The sequence below is a fragment of the Lontra canadensis genome, unplaced genomic scaffold (genome assembly GCF_010015895.1).
Source record: "Lontra canadensis isolate GAN:19392208 unplaced genomic scaffold, GSC_riverotter_1.0 scaffold120, whole genome shotgun sequence".
Classification (NCBI taxonomy): domain Eukaryota; kingdom Metazoa; phylum Chordata; class Mammalia; order Carnivora; family Mustelidae; genus Lontra; species Lontra canadensis.
This window is the reverse complement of record NW_022631114.1, coordinates 655382-671897: the sequence shown is the minus strand read 5'-3', so window position 1 is coordinate 671897 and position 16516 is coordinate 655382. Positions and strand designations below refer to the sequence as shown.

General features: G+C 51.4%; 1 protein-coding gene across 1 annotated transcript in view; it reads left to right on the top strand.

Annotated features, from left to right (window-relative positions):
• SLC35F3 (solute carrier family 35 member F3) overlaps positions 1-11384 on the top strand; it is a 110036-nt gene extending 98652 nt beyond the window's left edge. Inside the window, exons 4-7 of the mRNA XM_032841115.1 lie at positions 3187-3312; positions 5331-5523; positions 6279-6368; positions 9908-11384. Coding sequence (XP_032697006.1) covers positions 3187-3312; positions 5331-5523; positions 6279-6368; positions 9908-10143 — 645 coding nt within the window. The 3' untranslated portion in view covers positions 10144-11384. The remainder of the gene's footprint in view (positions 1-3186; positions 3313-5330; positions 5524-6278; positions 6369-9907) is intronic.
• Positions 11385-16516: the final 5132 nt, after the last annotated feature.

The window sequence follows — 16516 nt, the reverse complement described above, 5'->3', positions numbered from 1 at the left end:
TCCCCTGCCACCTGGGGAGGACCCAGAGCACCCACAGAGCCTGGGGGAGCCCTGGAGGGCTCACCACTGGCCCCTTCCCATGCCCTGAAATCAGAAGGGTCCACTAGACGATTCCCACTGAAATTTAATAGTCTGAGTGGGTAAGAGCAGCCAGGAGCTGGGAGGGGGCGTATATTTCCAATTTGTCCTTTCTGTGGCTCAGAATTGCCCCAGGATGTACACATCCACAGCACACGGGGCTCGGTGTGGCAGAGGATGCACAGCCCGTCCCAGTAGAGCAGAGCGGAGAGCTTGTCTGAGAGGTGGTCAGACTCTGTGCTGCTCCCACCTCTCATTCCTCCTTGATGCTCAAGGAGTTTGCCTCCTGCCCCTCAGCCTGACATTGGAGAGGGAGCAGGGGACCATGGGGGAGGCAGGGAAGAGCCCCAGGGGCCTGGCAGGCTATCGTGGGTTCACCAGGGAAGGTGAGGCTATACCAGCAAGAGGGTGATGGGCAACGTGCTGACCTCGGTGTCTCCTGCGCCTACGTTTCCTCCCCCTCCAGCTAACTCCCCCACCACCCCCGGCCCCCTCTGCCGAAGTAGAGATGGTGGTGCTCACCCTTCCCAGGGCTAGGGCCACTGTTACCCATGAGTCTGAAGCCCCAACTCCCTGGTTTCGGACAGATCCATGGGATACGTGGAGGGTGGTGGAAGGTGGAGAAAAAAGAGAGGCAGGGACAAGTTCAGTTGTCTACTTTCCTTTATTTTCTCCTCCAACTCAGCATTCTCCCCCAGGGACACCCTGATCTAGAAGATGGGGGGCATGTGAAACCATAGGACAGGCCCCCCTGGCCTTCCTGGAAAGTACATCGTAGTGCAGCAAATAGGCAGCCAACATTCCAGAGTGCAAACCAAGAAACCTGGGTATGTTATGGTATAAATGTAAAGTATACATTTAAGTCATTTTTAAGGACAGAACTGGGATCTTGAAGGGAATGTCACGCTTGAAGAATGTCTAGGCTCCCCCCGCCCCAATCCATAGGGTGTTTCAGCTCTGCTCTGCTGTCCAGGGCAGAAGAATGAACTTGGCTCCAGCACATTGGGTGGGCCCCAGGCTCAGGGCGGGGGGGTCCCAGCAGGGCTACTGGCTCTAGGAAACAGGGTGCCCCATAATATAGAGCAGGCCGGTCCTGTGACCTAGAACAGGGACTCCTAAGAGGAGAGCTAGAGGTGGGAGCTGGGGGACCACCGTCCCCTGATGCCACCTGTCACAATGACCTCTGGGGGCCTGGACTCCTCAAGTATGGCCTGGAGAGCTCTACCTGTCCCCCGCCAGCCTCTACGCTCAGCTCTGCGGCACAGCACAGCCCTGGGTAGGGGCGGGGGGAGGAGGAACCTCGCAGCCCTTTATTACTGAATCAGTAGAGACGACGAAGAGGCTGGAGTCAGCCTTGTAAGTCCTCAGGAGAAAATCAACGCCTGGGCTCCTTCACATCCTCGAAACTAAAGCCCCAAGTTTGGAAAAACTCAGGCACCTTTGGAAATGCACCAAATCATCTGAAATTCAGCTCTCTTCTTCCCTTCCTCTTTTTTCTAGTTATTTCTCTCCCTGTGAACCTCGGGTGCCTCGCGAGGTCAACCTGTTCCAAGCAGCATTTTTGCATTATCTGTGTCCCCTGGGCCAGGAGCCTCCATCTTTCCCTGCCTGCCTTGTCACGTGCCCCTTTCTTCTCCTGGAGGGAAGAAAAATTCGCTTGTCTTCCTGATCTCTGTTTCCTTCTCTCGGTGAACAGTTGTACACGGTGCAGGTAGCATTTGCACAAGAAACATAATCAGCCTGTGATGCAGAAAGAGGGCTGACAGTGAGCTACGAATCAGGAAGGACAAATGGGCAGTCAGTTCCCTGGCGCTCCTCTCAGAGCCTCGGTGTTGCTGTTGCATGGGCAGAGTTCGCATCACAGGAAGATACTGCACAAGGAATATTCTAGAAGCATGCAACTCACAGTGCGTGAGACTCTGCCACACTACCTTTCGCTAACCTGAGAACGTTACGCTGAAGTCAGAAAGGAAACCTCAGTTCAAACCTCAGAGTTGGCTGTAGCCAACTGTTCTGTGAATCCTGCTTTTCCTGTTTCTGTAGATCAACACAGATTTTGCAATCAGCCCTGAAATTTTACCTCCCCGCTCAGCCACACACCAGCTCTGTGACTTTGGGCACGTTGCCGTGACCTCTCTGAGCCAAAGTTTTCATGTTTACAACATGAAATGGATGATATGATCACATAGAAAACACTTAGTAAACGGGGGCTACTTGAGGTTGTTATCGGTAGCCGGGGTCAATTTTGAATGAGCCCTTAAGAGGGATAGCGCTGTCAGTGAATCCAGTCGAGGCAACATCTCTGTTCTGCCCACAGCACTCCCAGCCCCATTTTGCACCAGTGACGTTTACGTAGCTCCGTGACCACCCCAAGTTAGAACCTGTACTTACTCTCTGTGCGGATGCATTTCTCCTTTTCAGAATTTGTCCCAAGTAGTCAGTCTCCTGTGTAATCGACTACCTCACTTAGCGCAGCAGCAGAAACGTGTATGTGTCCCTGGGGCGTCCGTTCAACGTGGGAAGTCTGGGTGGGGACAATCCCAGGATGGAGGGGGCTGTGGGGAAGCGCCCCGTCGCAGCTCAGGAAAGGCCCAGCACCCCCAGGGGTAGAACACCGTGGCCCTTTGGCACATGACACTCGCTCTTTCGGAAGACCCTACCACCGGCGTGCTAAGTGGGCTCCACGTCCAGTCCCCTCTCTGTTAAAATACAACGTGTCTAAGAGGCAAGATGTTATGTGCTCTCAGAAGTTTCGGCAGGAACTGGGGTCATTCCGAGGGCGGTCTACCAAACCTCGTCAGGGCCAGGACCCCTGCTGTTGGCATCATGACCACCTTCTCTGCGGTCTCCCAGCACCACGGGGACGGGCCACCAGCTGACGCCAGGGCACAGCAGGGCTCCTTGCCACTAGCTGTTCCAGGGGTTCCATCGCACTAAGCTTTCCTAAGCAAGAACAGAAATCCCATTTGTTTTCCAGGGAACTGGAAAGGAGACCCCACTCTCTTCCCTCGCATGAGACTCTCCTGAGCGTTTCCACCTCCGTGGCCCCTCGGTGGCCTGTCACACGGCCCCCCACCCTCTCACCTCTGTTTCCTCCCTTCTGTGCAGATCGTGGCCGCCATCCTCGCCATTGCTGGGATCGTGATGATGACCTACGCCGATGGCTTCCACAGCCACTCTGTCATCGGCATAGCGCTGGTGGTGGGCTCTGCGTCCATGTCTGCCCTCTACAAGGTAAGCGCGGGGAGCAAGCCCTCAGAGCAGCGGGTCTCAGCCGGCTGGCCCGGCTCATGTGGGGCATCTTTGATGGCATCTGTGCCTTAAGCCAAGCAGCTGTTCTCAGTGTGTGGACAGACTCGCAGGGATGAGGCGCATACCCGCTCTTGGCTTTGGCTCTGGCTCTCTAGACCTTTCCATCAAGGGCCATCTCTTTGCAGCACTGGGCATAACACAGGCAGAACAGTGGACAGGCAGCGACTAATTTTCATGACTTCTTTGGTTGGCAAGGACTGGAGAAGGACCGGGGCCCCCAGGGGGCTGGCTCGGTGTTTGGAGGGATGATGCAAATACTTGGGGCAGCCTCGTCACTGAAATCTTTCATGGCACGGTTTGGGCAGCCACCGGGACTCAGAGTGAATCCGCATGCCTTTTAAGCACTGCCCGTAGGCTGAATAAATAGAAACCCAACTCCTGTGATATGGCTATTATAACACATTTTTGACAAAATGTGGGGAAGCCCTAGAAAGCATGTCCCAACTGCAGGGCTGGATGAAGCCATGTTTGACCCTCACCTCTCCCCTCCCCCGTCACGGCTCTGGCTGCTGCTCTCCCTCCTCCTTCCTCGCTTCCTCTCTCATCCTTTCACCTTCAGAGGGAAGACTCCAGATTTTCTCAGGCCTCCAAGTTGGGACCCCGCCCTGGAGGATGCAACGAAGAATGAGGGTTTAGCTTGGAGACTCACGGCCCTTCGTGGATCCAAGCAGTAAGACAGAGGAAAATTAAGTACGGGAGAGAGTTAGAAAAGGCACTTTGTTTTTTTCCAGCTCTGTGTGTAACACATTCTATGGTTCGAGAATGAGAAATGACTGTACCTTCCCGTCCTCATCAACTCCCCGCCCTCACTGCCCACAGCCAGAGGCACACACGCCGTCTACCTGCTCTGGGACCCATCTCCCTAGGAAGACACAATCGCCCCACACCACTGTGAGACATCAAAGCCACTATTCGAACGCAGAAAATGGGACCAGGCCACACTCTGCTGGCCTCACTCAGCTGCATGCTAATGGGAAGCAGGGCGCATACAGAAATGCAATCCGCGATGAACACAGATAATTCTGATTTCGACTCCCCTTTCCCATCTCCCCCACGGCCTGATCTTTTTCCAGAGGGGCCAGTGGGTGGAAAGCTGAAAGCAATTTATTCCTCTTTTCATGCTTCGTGCACAAATGCCCAGAAATACCTGAAAAGATTGGTGAAGTGGCTGAAAAAGGAAGAGGCAGGCGAAGTAGGAGGCACAACCGTGCAGAGACCTGAGCTGGACCCAAATCCGTTCCCTGGTTGTGGCTGGGTCCCTGAAACTCTGTGGCAGCTGCCTCTGTCATCCCAGCTTCCTGGCCACTCCAGGCACGTCTGTCCCTCTTCTGGGCTTCACACACCTGCCATACGTACAGACAAGAACAGGTGCAAGAAATCAAAGCGGGGTGCGCTCTGCTAAACCCCGTGCTGTTTCTGGAACGGGGTGGGTGGGGCGGAGCAGAGATGAGCTGTGAGCGTTACAATCTCTCTACCTTCGATTTATAGAAAATGTCTTCGCAGCCAAAGCCCTTTGCCCTGCGGGTCTGGCTGTGTCGTACAAAACCGAGGTCCCCAGAGGAATGCATCCTTGTGGCAGCTTTTTCTAAGTTCTGTGGCATCCCTGTCTTCGGACGCTCTGAAGCTGGGACATGCTGTCATGACTGCAACACAGACAAAGGGAGCCTAGTGTCAGAGCCGTGACTCCCGGAGATGCCGTCCATGAGGCCGGAGATATGTCGCTATCTCCCGGGGCGCTGCTGAGATCCGGGTGCTTGTGACACGCACCTAGCACTGACCCCACCACCCTCTCCCTGAAGGCCGAGTGAGGCCGGATTTGCCCGTCCCCCGGCTGCGGCCCTGCACCCCCGGCCCAGCCTCATCGGGCGCACCCCCTGCCACTGTGGCACGATGGCGGCGGGGGCGAGCCGTCACCCACCCTCCTCCGCTTTCTCCGGCAGGTTCTGTTCAAGCTCCTCCTGGGCAGTGCTAAGTTTGGAGAAGCCGCCTTATTTTTGTCCATTTTGGGCGTGTTTAACATCCTTTTCATCACCTGTATCCCCGTCATCCTCTACTTCACCAAAGTGGAATACTGGAGCTCGTTCCATGACATTCCATGGGGGAACCTTTGTGGATTTTCAGTTCTCTTGTTGAGTAAGTGCTGATTGCCCCTGGCCCAAGCGACACGGACTAGCGGGCCCCGGGCAGCTCCAGGGCCATCTGGAAACCGTGCCCTAAAGAAGAGCAGCAGTCTATCGTTAAGTCCCCAGTGCTCTTCAAGACCCTTGTGTCCACTGGGTCTAAGGGGACACTGTCCCCTTGTGTCCACTAATTCCAGAACCGCAGGCTTGGCAGTAGTAGCCAGGGGCACCGCCACTCCGGGCAGTGCTGCCTGTGACCTCCTGACAGCAGAACAGTCCTTACAGGCCCGGGAGGGAGCTGGCCGGTGAAGGTCAGAGCCCAGTGCATTTTCACCACGATTACTTGGTAGGAGGCTGGTCCTAGGCAGGAAAGTAGCCAAGGCTGGCTCTCACCCAGTCTCCATCTCAGAATGCATAACCCAAGGCACCTGGCCGTCCTCATCCCAGAGTCACCACCGGCAACGGAGAAAAGCCAAGTTAGTGGCATGAGTCAACGGTCCCAGTCCTCTCTTCCAGGGTCTTTCACTGACGACCTTTTCCGAATTTCTTTGCTCTTCTCCAGAGCTCAGGAAGGGAGGAGGAATGCTGCTTCATTGGGATATTTGTCCCTGATCCCCACCCAGGCTGCCTGAGTCAGAGCAAAGGGCAGTAGTAAGTCCCATGACTCCAGCCTCACCAGAGAAGCTGGGGGTGGGGGGTGCAGACCAGGGAGGGTGGCAAGTCCAGGGCCAGGCACGAATAATACCCTTCTTCTGTTCTTTATTTCAGCATTCAATATTGTATTAAATTTTGGAATCGCTGTTACGTATCCCACTCTGATGTCTGTTGGAATCGTCCTCAGTGTACCTGTGAATGCAGGTAAGCCTGTATGGCTTCCTCTCTCTGCTTGAAAACACACACACACACTCACACACACACTCACTCACACACACACATACTCCCACTCCCAAACACACACACTCGCATGCAGTCTTGCTGTGCCTATATGGAAAGCACCGTTGCCCTTCGGTGTAGAAAGAAGGCACTTGGGTAGAATGTTGGCGTGTGTTGCATACACGGTGTCTCTCCAGACTGCCTGGGTTTTCACTCACCACCCCGACATATGACGGTCTCCAGCCATCTAGGTTCTAACTGGTGTGGGAACCAGAGATGAATCTCATTAATCTTAGTAATAAGCTTGGAAAATGATGTAGCAGGAAAAAAATTCAGTTTTGTAAGTGACTTTCTAGAGGGGAAAGTGTGCTCGGGCTGTGACAGGGATGGCGTAGTGTTTGTAAACTGAGGAAACACAAACATTGTTCTGCACCTCCCAGAAGCTCAAGAGCACGCTGGCCAGTTCCTCCGGACCTTGCTCTGCTTTCTCACTGGGGACTCCCCAGAACACTCACCTGGCATCTCGGCTCTTCCAAAAACTTGTGGTCGACAGCCCCTCCCCTCCTTCCTTTTCCTGGTTCATTCTGGTGTCTGTTTTGGATTTTCTTCCCGAAGCCCCCTCCTCACCCCTGACGGCCCCGTCTGGACTGTTCTTAGCCAGAGAAGGGTTCCTAAGTCTATAAGTCAGGTCTCTCCATCACACTCACCCCCTTGGCCCTGGCACAGGCCCCTCCCCCAAAGCCACGTCCATCCCAAGCCTCCTACCCACAGGCCACTAGAGGATTCACCCCCCCTGTCCGATGTGGCATCAGTGAGCAAAACAGCTCTCAGTTTCCTAAGCCTTTTCTTGTGATTTGTTTCTTCTCTCCTCCTGTCCCACATGTTCTGCACATGCCTCTCCCTGGCCCCAGACTCTTTTCGGGGTACCTCGGGGCAGTGTGTGGAAGAAGGCCTGGCTGGGGCATCCGGGCACTAGCCCTGCCCACCTGGAGGATGGTGGTCCCAGCTCATCACCCCTCCGGGCCTTAGCTTGTCTCCCCTAAAAGTGAAGGCAGTACCTAACCTCACCCGACATTTCAAAATGCTGAAAGTCCCAGAGCTGCTGGAGAGCTGGTGCGAAGTGGTCCAACCTGTCAGGCTCCAGATGCTTCTACCTTCGGAAAAATAACTCATCAGCTTACCCCCTACACCTCACTGCATCGTTGTAGTCGCGGCAGTCACACTGCAAGGAAGCATGTAAGGACTTTTATTGAGGGACATTCATGAGCTCCTAGATGGAAGCCCACTTGGCCTATCTCATACAGCCAGATGTCGGAGAGGTCAGTGAGAATCCCTTCTTATTACTCACCTGCACGGTTTGATCCTGTGTCCGAGGAAGGAATCACATTCAGTTCGCAACTGGAGAAGAGAAGCAAAGGGGTCCACCACTGCCCGATGTATGAGAGCGGGGTCGGGTGGCTTTCCCACATGCCATGATGTTTACTGCTGGAGCTGCTCGTGTGCCCTGCTCATTGATGGTCCCCGTGTGCCAAATGTATCGAACGTTCTGTCATTATTGAAAAGTCAAGTATTTCTTTTTTTTTTTTTTAAGATTTTATTTATTTGACAGACAGAGATCACAAGTAGGCAGAGAGGCAGGCAGAGAGAGAGAGAGGGAAGCATGTTCCCTGCTGAGCAGAGAGCCCGACGACGCGGGACTCGATCCCAGGACCCCAAGGCCACGACCTGAGCCGAAGGCAGAGGCTTAATGACTGAGCCACCCAGGCACCCCCAAAATTCAAGTATTTCTGAATTAAAGTGAGATAAAAGTGGCACTTTATTATTTTTTATATCTCAAATGATGTTCTTTCTTATTTCTTTTTTTTTTAATTTCATTTAAATTCAAGTTAGTTAGCATATAGTATATTACTAGTTGCAGAGGTAGAATTTAGTGATTCAGTAGTTGCATAGAACACCCAGGGCTCGCTCCATTGAGTGCCCTCCCTAATGCCCGCCACCCACCTACCCTGTCACCCCACCCACCCGCCCCTTTCCCTCCGGCAACCCTCAGTGTGTTCCCTAGAGTTGAAAGTCTCTTAAGGTTTGCCCCCCTCTCTGTTTTTATTACTTTATTTTTCCTTCCCTTCCTCTATGTTCATCTGTTTTGTTTCTTAAATTCCACATATGAGTGAAATCATATGATATTTGTCTTCCTCTGCCTGACTTATTTAAAAGAGGCATTTTAATTCCACAAAAGGGCTGCTAACATTTTTTTTTAATTCGGGTTTAACTTTCATCCCTTTCTCTTTCTCTGATGCCCTGTAGACAAGGTGAGAGTCAAGCGGGGAGGGGGAGGGGGAAGGCAGGGGAGGCGGAGAACCCTGAGGGGAGAAGTGGGGAACCGGGCCACCTCCTAGGCAGCTGGAGGAGGCCCACAGGTGGCAGCGGGCGGTTTTCCAAGGCCTCCTGCTCTAACTCAGCAAACCCTCTTTCACCAAATGATAGAAAAGAAACGCAGTGGGTGCCTCTTGCGCAAAGGGCAGGCCCCAAATCTGCTTTGTTGGGCTTAACTAAGAAAACAGGGAATTAAAACCAAAAAAAAAAAAAAAAAGGAAAAACAAAACCCCGATATCCCCTATGTTTTTGACCATTTAGCTGTGGAGAGAATGATGAGGTGGATTCTTATTAAGGGACCTTCAGCCTCTTTCGCGATTCATGCCCTCACCTCATGTGAGTCAGGTGGCAGCCATGTGCCCTGCAGACCTTTAATAAGCCTTAATAGTTAGTGATGACCCAGGGGGCTTCAGAGCCTCGGGCTAATGGTGCCCTGGGGCAGAACAAGAATTTACATCTTCTAAAAACCAGTGTGAGTCTGGTCTTCAAACTGTATATATGCATATACTGGGTAATAATGCTTTTAAATTATAAATATAAAATGCCATTGTAGGAGTGCCCCCCCCTGGGGCGGGGGGGCTCAGTTGGTTAAGCGTCCACCATCAGCTCAGGTCATGGTCGGAGGGTCCTGGGATCGAGCTCCACGTTGCGGGGTGGGGCTCCCTGCTCCGGGGGAGTCTGCTTCTCCCTCTCCCTCTGCCCCTCCCCGCTGCTGGTTCTCGCTCTCTCTCCCTCACTCTATCTCAAATAAGTAAAAAGTTTTAAAAAATCATTGGAGAAGACGCGAAAACTACTAAAACTATGAAGAAAGCAGTCACGTTTTCAGTGTCCTGCCACCCAGGGGTGGCCCCAGTTAAACTTGGGGTGCTGTGTGTGTGCGCGGATCTCCAACTGCCCATTTGTTCCGTCCCTCACGCAAGTCAGTGTCTGAACTGCGACGCCAGGTCAGCCTGGAGGAGTTTCACACCCGAGGGCTGTTAGAAAATTTCGAGGCCGCCCGCGCCCGCCAGGAGCAAAGCCACGCCGAGGAAGATCCCACGGTCTAGCAAGACCGCAGCTCCGCGCCAGCGCACTAGGGGCCCACGGGCCCCGCCCTGCGCCCGGGCCTGGCCGGGTCTGGGAGTAACCCGGCTTCTCTCTGTCTCGCGCAGTGGTGGATCACTACACCAGTAAGATAGTCTTCAACGGGGTGCGGGTCATCGCCATCATCATCATCGGCCTGGGCTTCCTCCTCCTGCTCCTGCCAGAGGAGTGGGACGTCTGGCTCATCAAGCTTCTCACCCGCCTCAAAGTGAGGAAGAAGGAGGAGACGGCGGAGGGCGGCGCGGACCCGGGCTTGGGGCCTCAGAGCAAGAGCCGAAGGGCCCGGCCCTCCTTCGCGCGCTGACCGCAGCCCTGCAGGACTCTGCGGCGATCGCTCACGCTCGGGTTAGGGCCTCGGAGGTCTGCTCCGGACGGGGGACCCTCGGTTGGGTAAGGTGTGTACATACCTGTACAGTTCCGGTAACCTGCGGTAAGTTATACGGTATTTATTGGCATGTCCAATTTGCTTGCACTTTTCCCACATCAGACCTTTCACCTAAGGGTACCAGTTCCAAGTGGAAGAGAAGAGACGAGCCTCCGGCCCTTTCGAAATGAATGTCAATGTCAATGTCAGTGTTCGGGGGGACAAGAGGCAGGGCGCGTGTTTTGAATCTTAGCAACTGCAAATGACATTGCACACTGTGATTATTTTCCAGCTATGGTAGGGTCACATTTTGTTTTATACCAGAGCTGTACTCTTAATTTTAAGGGATTTCAAATGAACCAAAAGACAACTGTAAGTCACTTTGAGTGGTTGGAGGATGGATGGAGGGATGGATGCGAAGAGAGGAAGCAGAAAGGCAAAAACGGACTTCGGGACCCACCGGCAGTGGCTGACCCCGGGGGTGGCAGGTGGAGGAGGACAGGCCCCGGCCAGGTTACAGAGAGGGAAGGAGGAGTCGGAGCCCCAGCTGGCCTGCTCTCACGTGAGTGTGTAAGATCGTGCAAGAGAAATTACAGTGCCTTCTACAGAATTTTTGTCCTTACCTACGTGAAGCGAGGTGACATTGTAAGTCACTGGCGCCGTCTTATAATTTAGATGTACAAAATCTTTAGAAACAAAACTATGTGTGTACGTGTACAAAAACAACAGGCTGACGACCAGTGTAAGGGAACATGGCTAGCGGTGTGCATTGCACATGTCAGATGGACACGGCGAGACTGTGAACTGCTGGTTGCTTTTACTCCATGACCAAGGTCGAAAAATTATCTACCGAATCTGTAAACCTTTTTATGAAACTTTTAAAGCACCAGGCTGTTTACTTACACAGTTTAGGTCTGCCAGAAAATTCTATCTGTGATAGATCTGTCAAGAGGGACGCGGGGGGTTAGAGTTTACTATTTTTGAAGTTTACATTGTTACATACGAAATGGAAACCTTATTTTGAAATGTTGTCATAACCCAGTGGTGCATTCTGTGACCATGGAGTCTTTCGTTTCCTAGGGGAAAGGGGCATTCATGACCTGAACTTTGTAGCAAAATTATTATTCTCAGTTTCCATTACCTGTTTGTCCAAACGGATTAATAAACTATTTAAAAAAGAAGCGTTCTGCACCGCGTTGGTGGCCACTTTGTCACAGCCCCACTGTGCCCCTTCCCTCCTCGCCTTAACCCTGGCTCCCAGTAGGTCCCACCCTCCTGAACCATCAAGGCACGCAAACCCGCCCAGACACCTCAGAGGAAGAAAATTCTTACTGGAACAACAGAGTTGACTGTCTCAAAAGCAAAACATGGGCAGGGGCTCCTAAACTCACCTCCATCTCTCCTGTGTCCCCCTCTCCTTTCCCTCCAGGTGCCTGCCTGCCCCATCCCTCCCCACTCAGCCCTGGGTGTCACTGCTCTCTCTCATTTTTCCGCATGGACTCGTTCATCCGAGCAGCTTGCACCAGCCTCTCCTAGCTGCCTCCAAGCGGCAGCCGCAGTCCCCATGTGGACATGGTCTTGCAGCTCCCCTCCCCGCCTCCCTTCTGCCTGTGCGTCCTAACCCCGTTCCGGCTCTGGAGAGTTTGTTGTACCGGCTTCGGTAGCACGCACACATTTCTGTTCCAGGCAGCTCCAGCCGGGGGCTGTGAAGTTCAGTGTGTCTCACTCTGCAGCTGCAAACAGAGGTGCCCTAAGGGTGGGAGGGGGGCGTGAGCAGAGAGAGCAGATGGCGAGGACACCTCATCCTTCCAGCCACGCCTAGAGACACTCCACACCATGGGGTGTTTGCTTGCTACGTGGGGTCGGAAAGCGGGAGCCGAGCTGTCCAAGGCAGAGAGGTCCCTGCCTGAGTGTCCAGTGTGTGCTGTGAGGGGGATCCCCTCCACCCCCGCAGCGGAGCCGGGATGAGTCCCCTCCAGGATTCTGTCTGGGCTCCAGACCCCTCCGGTGTCCTCAAGGGGCCAAGCAAACATTTTGGAGGTAAGCCATAATGTGAAAACAGTGGGAAAGCCAGCCCTGGAGCAGAGTCCCCTCATTTTCCCATTGGCATAAAAGGCCACGAAGACCCAAAATTATTGCAAGCAGGGGCTCGAAGGGATAGTTGTACACTCTGGTCCCCGAAGCCTTATTCTCAGCAGCCGAGGGTTGGAGACCACCCACGCGTCCGCCAATGGCTGAATGGACAACACGTACACAAACGGAACAGTGTTCAGCCTTAAAAAAGCAAAAACATCAAAAAGGGGAATTCTGACCGATGCTGCCACATGGATGAATCTTGAAGACAGAATGCCGAATGAAGTCACAAAAATCCACAAATATGGGATTCTCTTTATGTGAGGTACCCAGAGTCATCAAATTCATAGATCCAGAAGGTAGAATGGTGGCTACTAGGGGCTGGGGATGAAGAGTTATCGTTCAGTGGGGACAGGGTTTTAATTTTGCAAAATAAAAATGTTCTGGGAGGTGGGTGGTGGTGATGGCCGCCCAATAATGTGAATGTACTTAATGCCCCTGAACCGTACCCCTAAAAATCCTTACATAGTACATTTCATGTGTATTTTATCATAATAAAAAAAAAAACTTTGAAGGCTAAGCTATGTGAAATAAAAAAGGTTAGAACTCTAGGAATGGTTAAAGGCTCTTTCAGGAATAAGGTAGGGGAGATTGGAGATGTTTCTTTCCAGAAAGAAGCCAAACCACAACCTCCCATCCCCACCCCAAGCAGGTTTCAAGGACTGGGATGAGCTGTGGCCAACCCGGAAGGAATCTAGACTCCCTCCCAGAAAAGACTCCCTCCCAGGGGAACCATTGGGGTGACTCTGGGAAAACAGCCTCCATCTCCGCTCTGTCTGGGGAAATCGTCTGCCCTCTAGAGGCCAATCTGGATAGCAAGGCAGGGATTCTTGTATTTCCACTCCTTTTGAGGATTAGGAGGGAAGACAGAAAGTCCAAAGGGGATTAAGGGGCCTCTGCTGATCAAGGTGCCAGACCCTCAGAGCCTCCAGCCCTACCTCCTGCTCCATCAGAATACGGTCCTGTGCAGCCAGAGGGTGCGAAGTGACCAGCCGCCTTGCTACAGCCCGTTAAGAGTGGTCTCTAGGAGCTCCTACCTGCTCACATCTGCCGTGCAGATGCCCAGGATAAAGAGAATCAGGAGAGAAGACATTGTTGCCAGAGACCTCCTGCCCTGGAGAACAGGTGTGTTTCCAAATCTAGCCAAAGATGCATAATAGGGAGTTCTGCATATTCAATTTTGAGAATAAATGATTTGTTCTAAAATTGGAATGTGGTGGTGGTTGCACCGTTCTGTGAATATTTTAAAATTCAACGAATTATACACTTTAAATGGAGAATTTCATGGCACGTGGATTATAGCTCAGTAAAATGGTTTGAAAAATAAATGATAAAAAGTAGATGATGGATGGATGGATGGATGGATAGATGGTAGACAGATAATAGAGAAATGGTTGCCCCACACAAAATGAGTTAAAATTCCTTTGCCAAAATCTTACAAGCAGAGAGGACATTTCCTGGGTCATTGGCTTGTTTTTGGCTGCCCACCATGTGATCCCTATTTGAAACAGCATGTTCCATTGTTTCAGAAGCTGAAGGGAACAGATGCTCCAACGTGGACCCACCGCCATCCAGGGGAGGGAGGGAGGGTTGGACTCCTCTTGGCCGGCAGGTTGTGATCTCCCGGGTCTGTGGCTCTGGAGCCAGGCATGCCAGACCCTGGAGGACCACGCCAAACAGCTGTCCCCCGGGCTCCCTGCCTGGGACCCTAGGCTCCTCCCGGTGTGAAGATCTGTGGTTGCTGCCCCTTTCCGAAGGGATCCTTCCAACTCACACTCCCACAGATCCTTCCCATGCAGCTGGGCTTGCAATGGCCCAGCAGGCTCCTTGGTCAAACTGCTTTAAAGAATCGATAGGAATGATTTAGAAGAAATGCACCAATGATATATAAGGAGGATGTTCCTCACAGTGCTTAAAACGTGTTTTTAAAGAAATTTTGAACAATGGTATTTTGCCTCACCTAATTTTTTATGTATTTAGCATTGTCAAATTCTCAAGAAAACCTTTTCTGGTTTTTTTTTTTTTTTTTAAGTAGATCCCTGTACCCAACGTGAGTCTCAAGCGTATGACCCCAAGATCAAGAGTTTGGGGAACCAGCCAGGCACCCCAAAAAAACCCTTGAGTTAAAATACCAGTAAACATCAGCCGAGGTCCATCTTCTCTAAATTATCAAAAAAACCAAGTTCCTAAAATCATAGGAAATGAGATTTCATGTAGTTACAAGGTAATGAGTTGTGAATTTTAGCTCAGAACCAAAACATGGTAATTTTTTTTTCTCTTCTTGAAAAAAGAATATGTTTCCCGGGGATATTTGGGAATACTCATAAAGCCACAAGCCAGCAAGTGCCGTGCTGCAAGAATGCAGTCATCTTAGGAGCCTCAGTAAGTCATAGCTGGAGCCCCGTGATGGAGGAGAGTGGCCCCAGAGGGATCCCCGCCACTGAGGAATTGCCCTGCAAAGGGCTTGAGGGAATTCCCAGGTGCTTCTCTCTGAGAGTGACAGCAGGACATAAGAAACTAAGTGTACCTCCTTAGTTTTTTACTTGTCTTTGTATCTCCACAGAAAGGCATCCTAAAGAAGAGGTTCTTCACCATAAGGAAAAAACCAGAGGAACATAAAAATCTCTAGAAGGACATTCCAGGAATCCCCAATGTTTCCTCCTCATTAGAAATAGAAGAACAGCTGGTCACTTGATCTCTTCAGTTTCTTAGGAATCTACTGAGAGCTAGTGATGTGGGGGATATCAGAGGCTGGGGGGAACTACAGTTAACCCATAGCTCTGGAAACCCTGTTTATGCCCACCTGCAGTAGCATGCCTGAGGGGAGAGGGGGCATTTTGTGATACCAGGTGCCATCAGACACATGCCTAGTTAGTAGCCCAAACTCATTCATGTCCAAAACATACTCCTGGTCACCAGAGAGCTCTTCCCTGCGAAACGGCTCTGGGACCCAGACCCCTTCCATGTGTCTCTTCATCTTCAACGTGCAATTTCAAAATGGCGGTGCTCCTTGACAGGCCAGAGAGGAGAGTCCTGGAAGTAGCTCTTCTCACTTCTGCTAGAAGTTCAGAAAATGGGTCAGTTTGATGGACCTTCTGGCTGGTCTGTGCCCACCAAGAAGGGTGCAATTTGGGTATAAAGAAAGAAAAGATAGTGGTATATCACTATGGTGTTCTCTTTTTTTTTTTTTTTCAAGACTTTTTATTTATTGAAGAGAGAGAGCATGAGTGGGGGGACAGAAGGCAGAAGGAGAGGGGGCAGACTTCCTGCTGAGCCAGGAGCCCAACTCAGGATTCCATCCCAGGACCCCAAGATCACGACCTGAGCAGAAGGCAGACGCATAACCAACTGAGTCACCCAGGTACCCCCATGGTCTTCTTTTCTCAATTGACACCTCTGTGTCAGGAATTAGAGTTTGTTTTTTTTAATCCCCTGACCACTGTTCTCTTGCACCTCCATTTATGAGAACTGTAAGCTCAGTTATGCTAACCGGATGTACCTACTCAACATTCCCTCATTCTCCACGTTCTCTGATTTATTGAATTTGCAGAGGACCTTGTATAATCTGGAGTGTGTAGAACAGGCAGCCCTGTGGGAATGGGAATTCAGCCATTGTCAAGGATTTTGCAACTATTTGTGCCTTGGAGGTAACCCTGCTGAATGGCATTCCGCCAGATGGTCCCTTGTGTGGGAGAGGGGTGCGTGCACATGTGCCTTTGCTGCATTTATTATGGGCTCTTGATTATTACTTCTTTCCAGCCATTAGGCTGCTTCCATTTGTTAACAAATTTTGTTTAAATAAGTCATCCACAAAAAGCTAATCACTGCATAAACATCACAAATTTTGTATAAATGATACCATTTAGGGCTGGATATTGACTCATCCAGCAGCTACTGCCCAGTGACCATCTCTGGAAATCCAAAGCTTAATTTTTTTAAACCAGATCTTACCACTAGCCCCTATTTAAAGTCCAAAGCACATTTAGACATTTAACCATCCCCAGATCCAACTCACCGAAGGACATTATTGCATCAAAAGCTTTTACAGGTTAATTTTTGGATTTGTAGATTTCTAGACTTCCCCAAATTCTAGGTTTTATCTGTTACAGAGCATTTGTCTTGGTGTTTCTAAGAACTTAGCAAATAACCTATGTTCTGCTATCTTTTATCCTATAGGAAA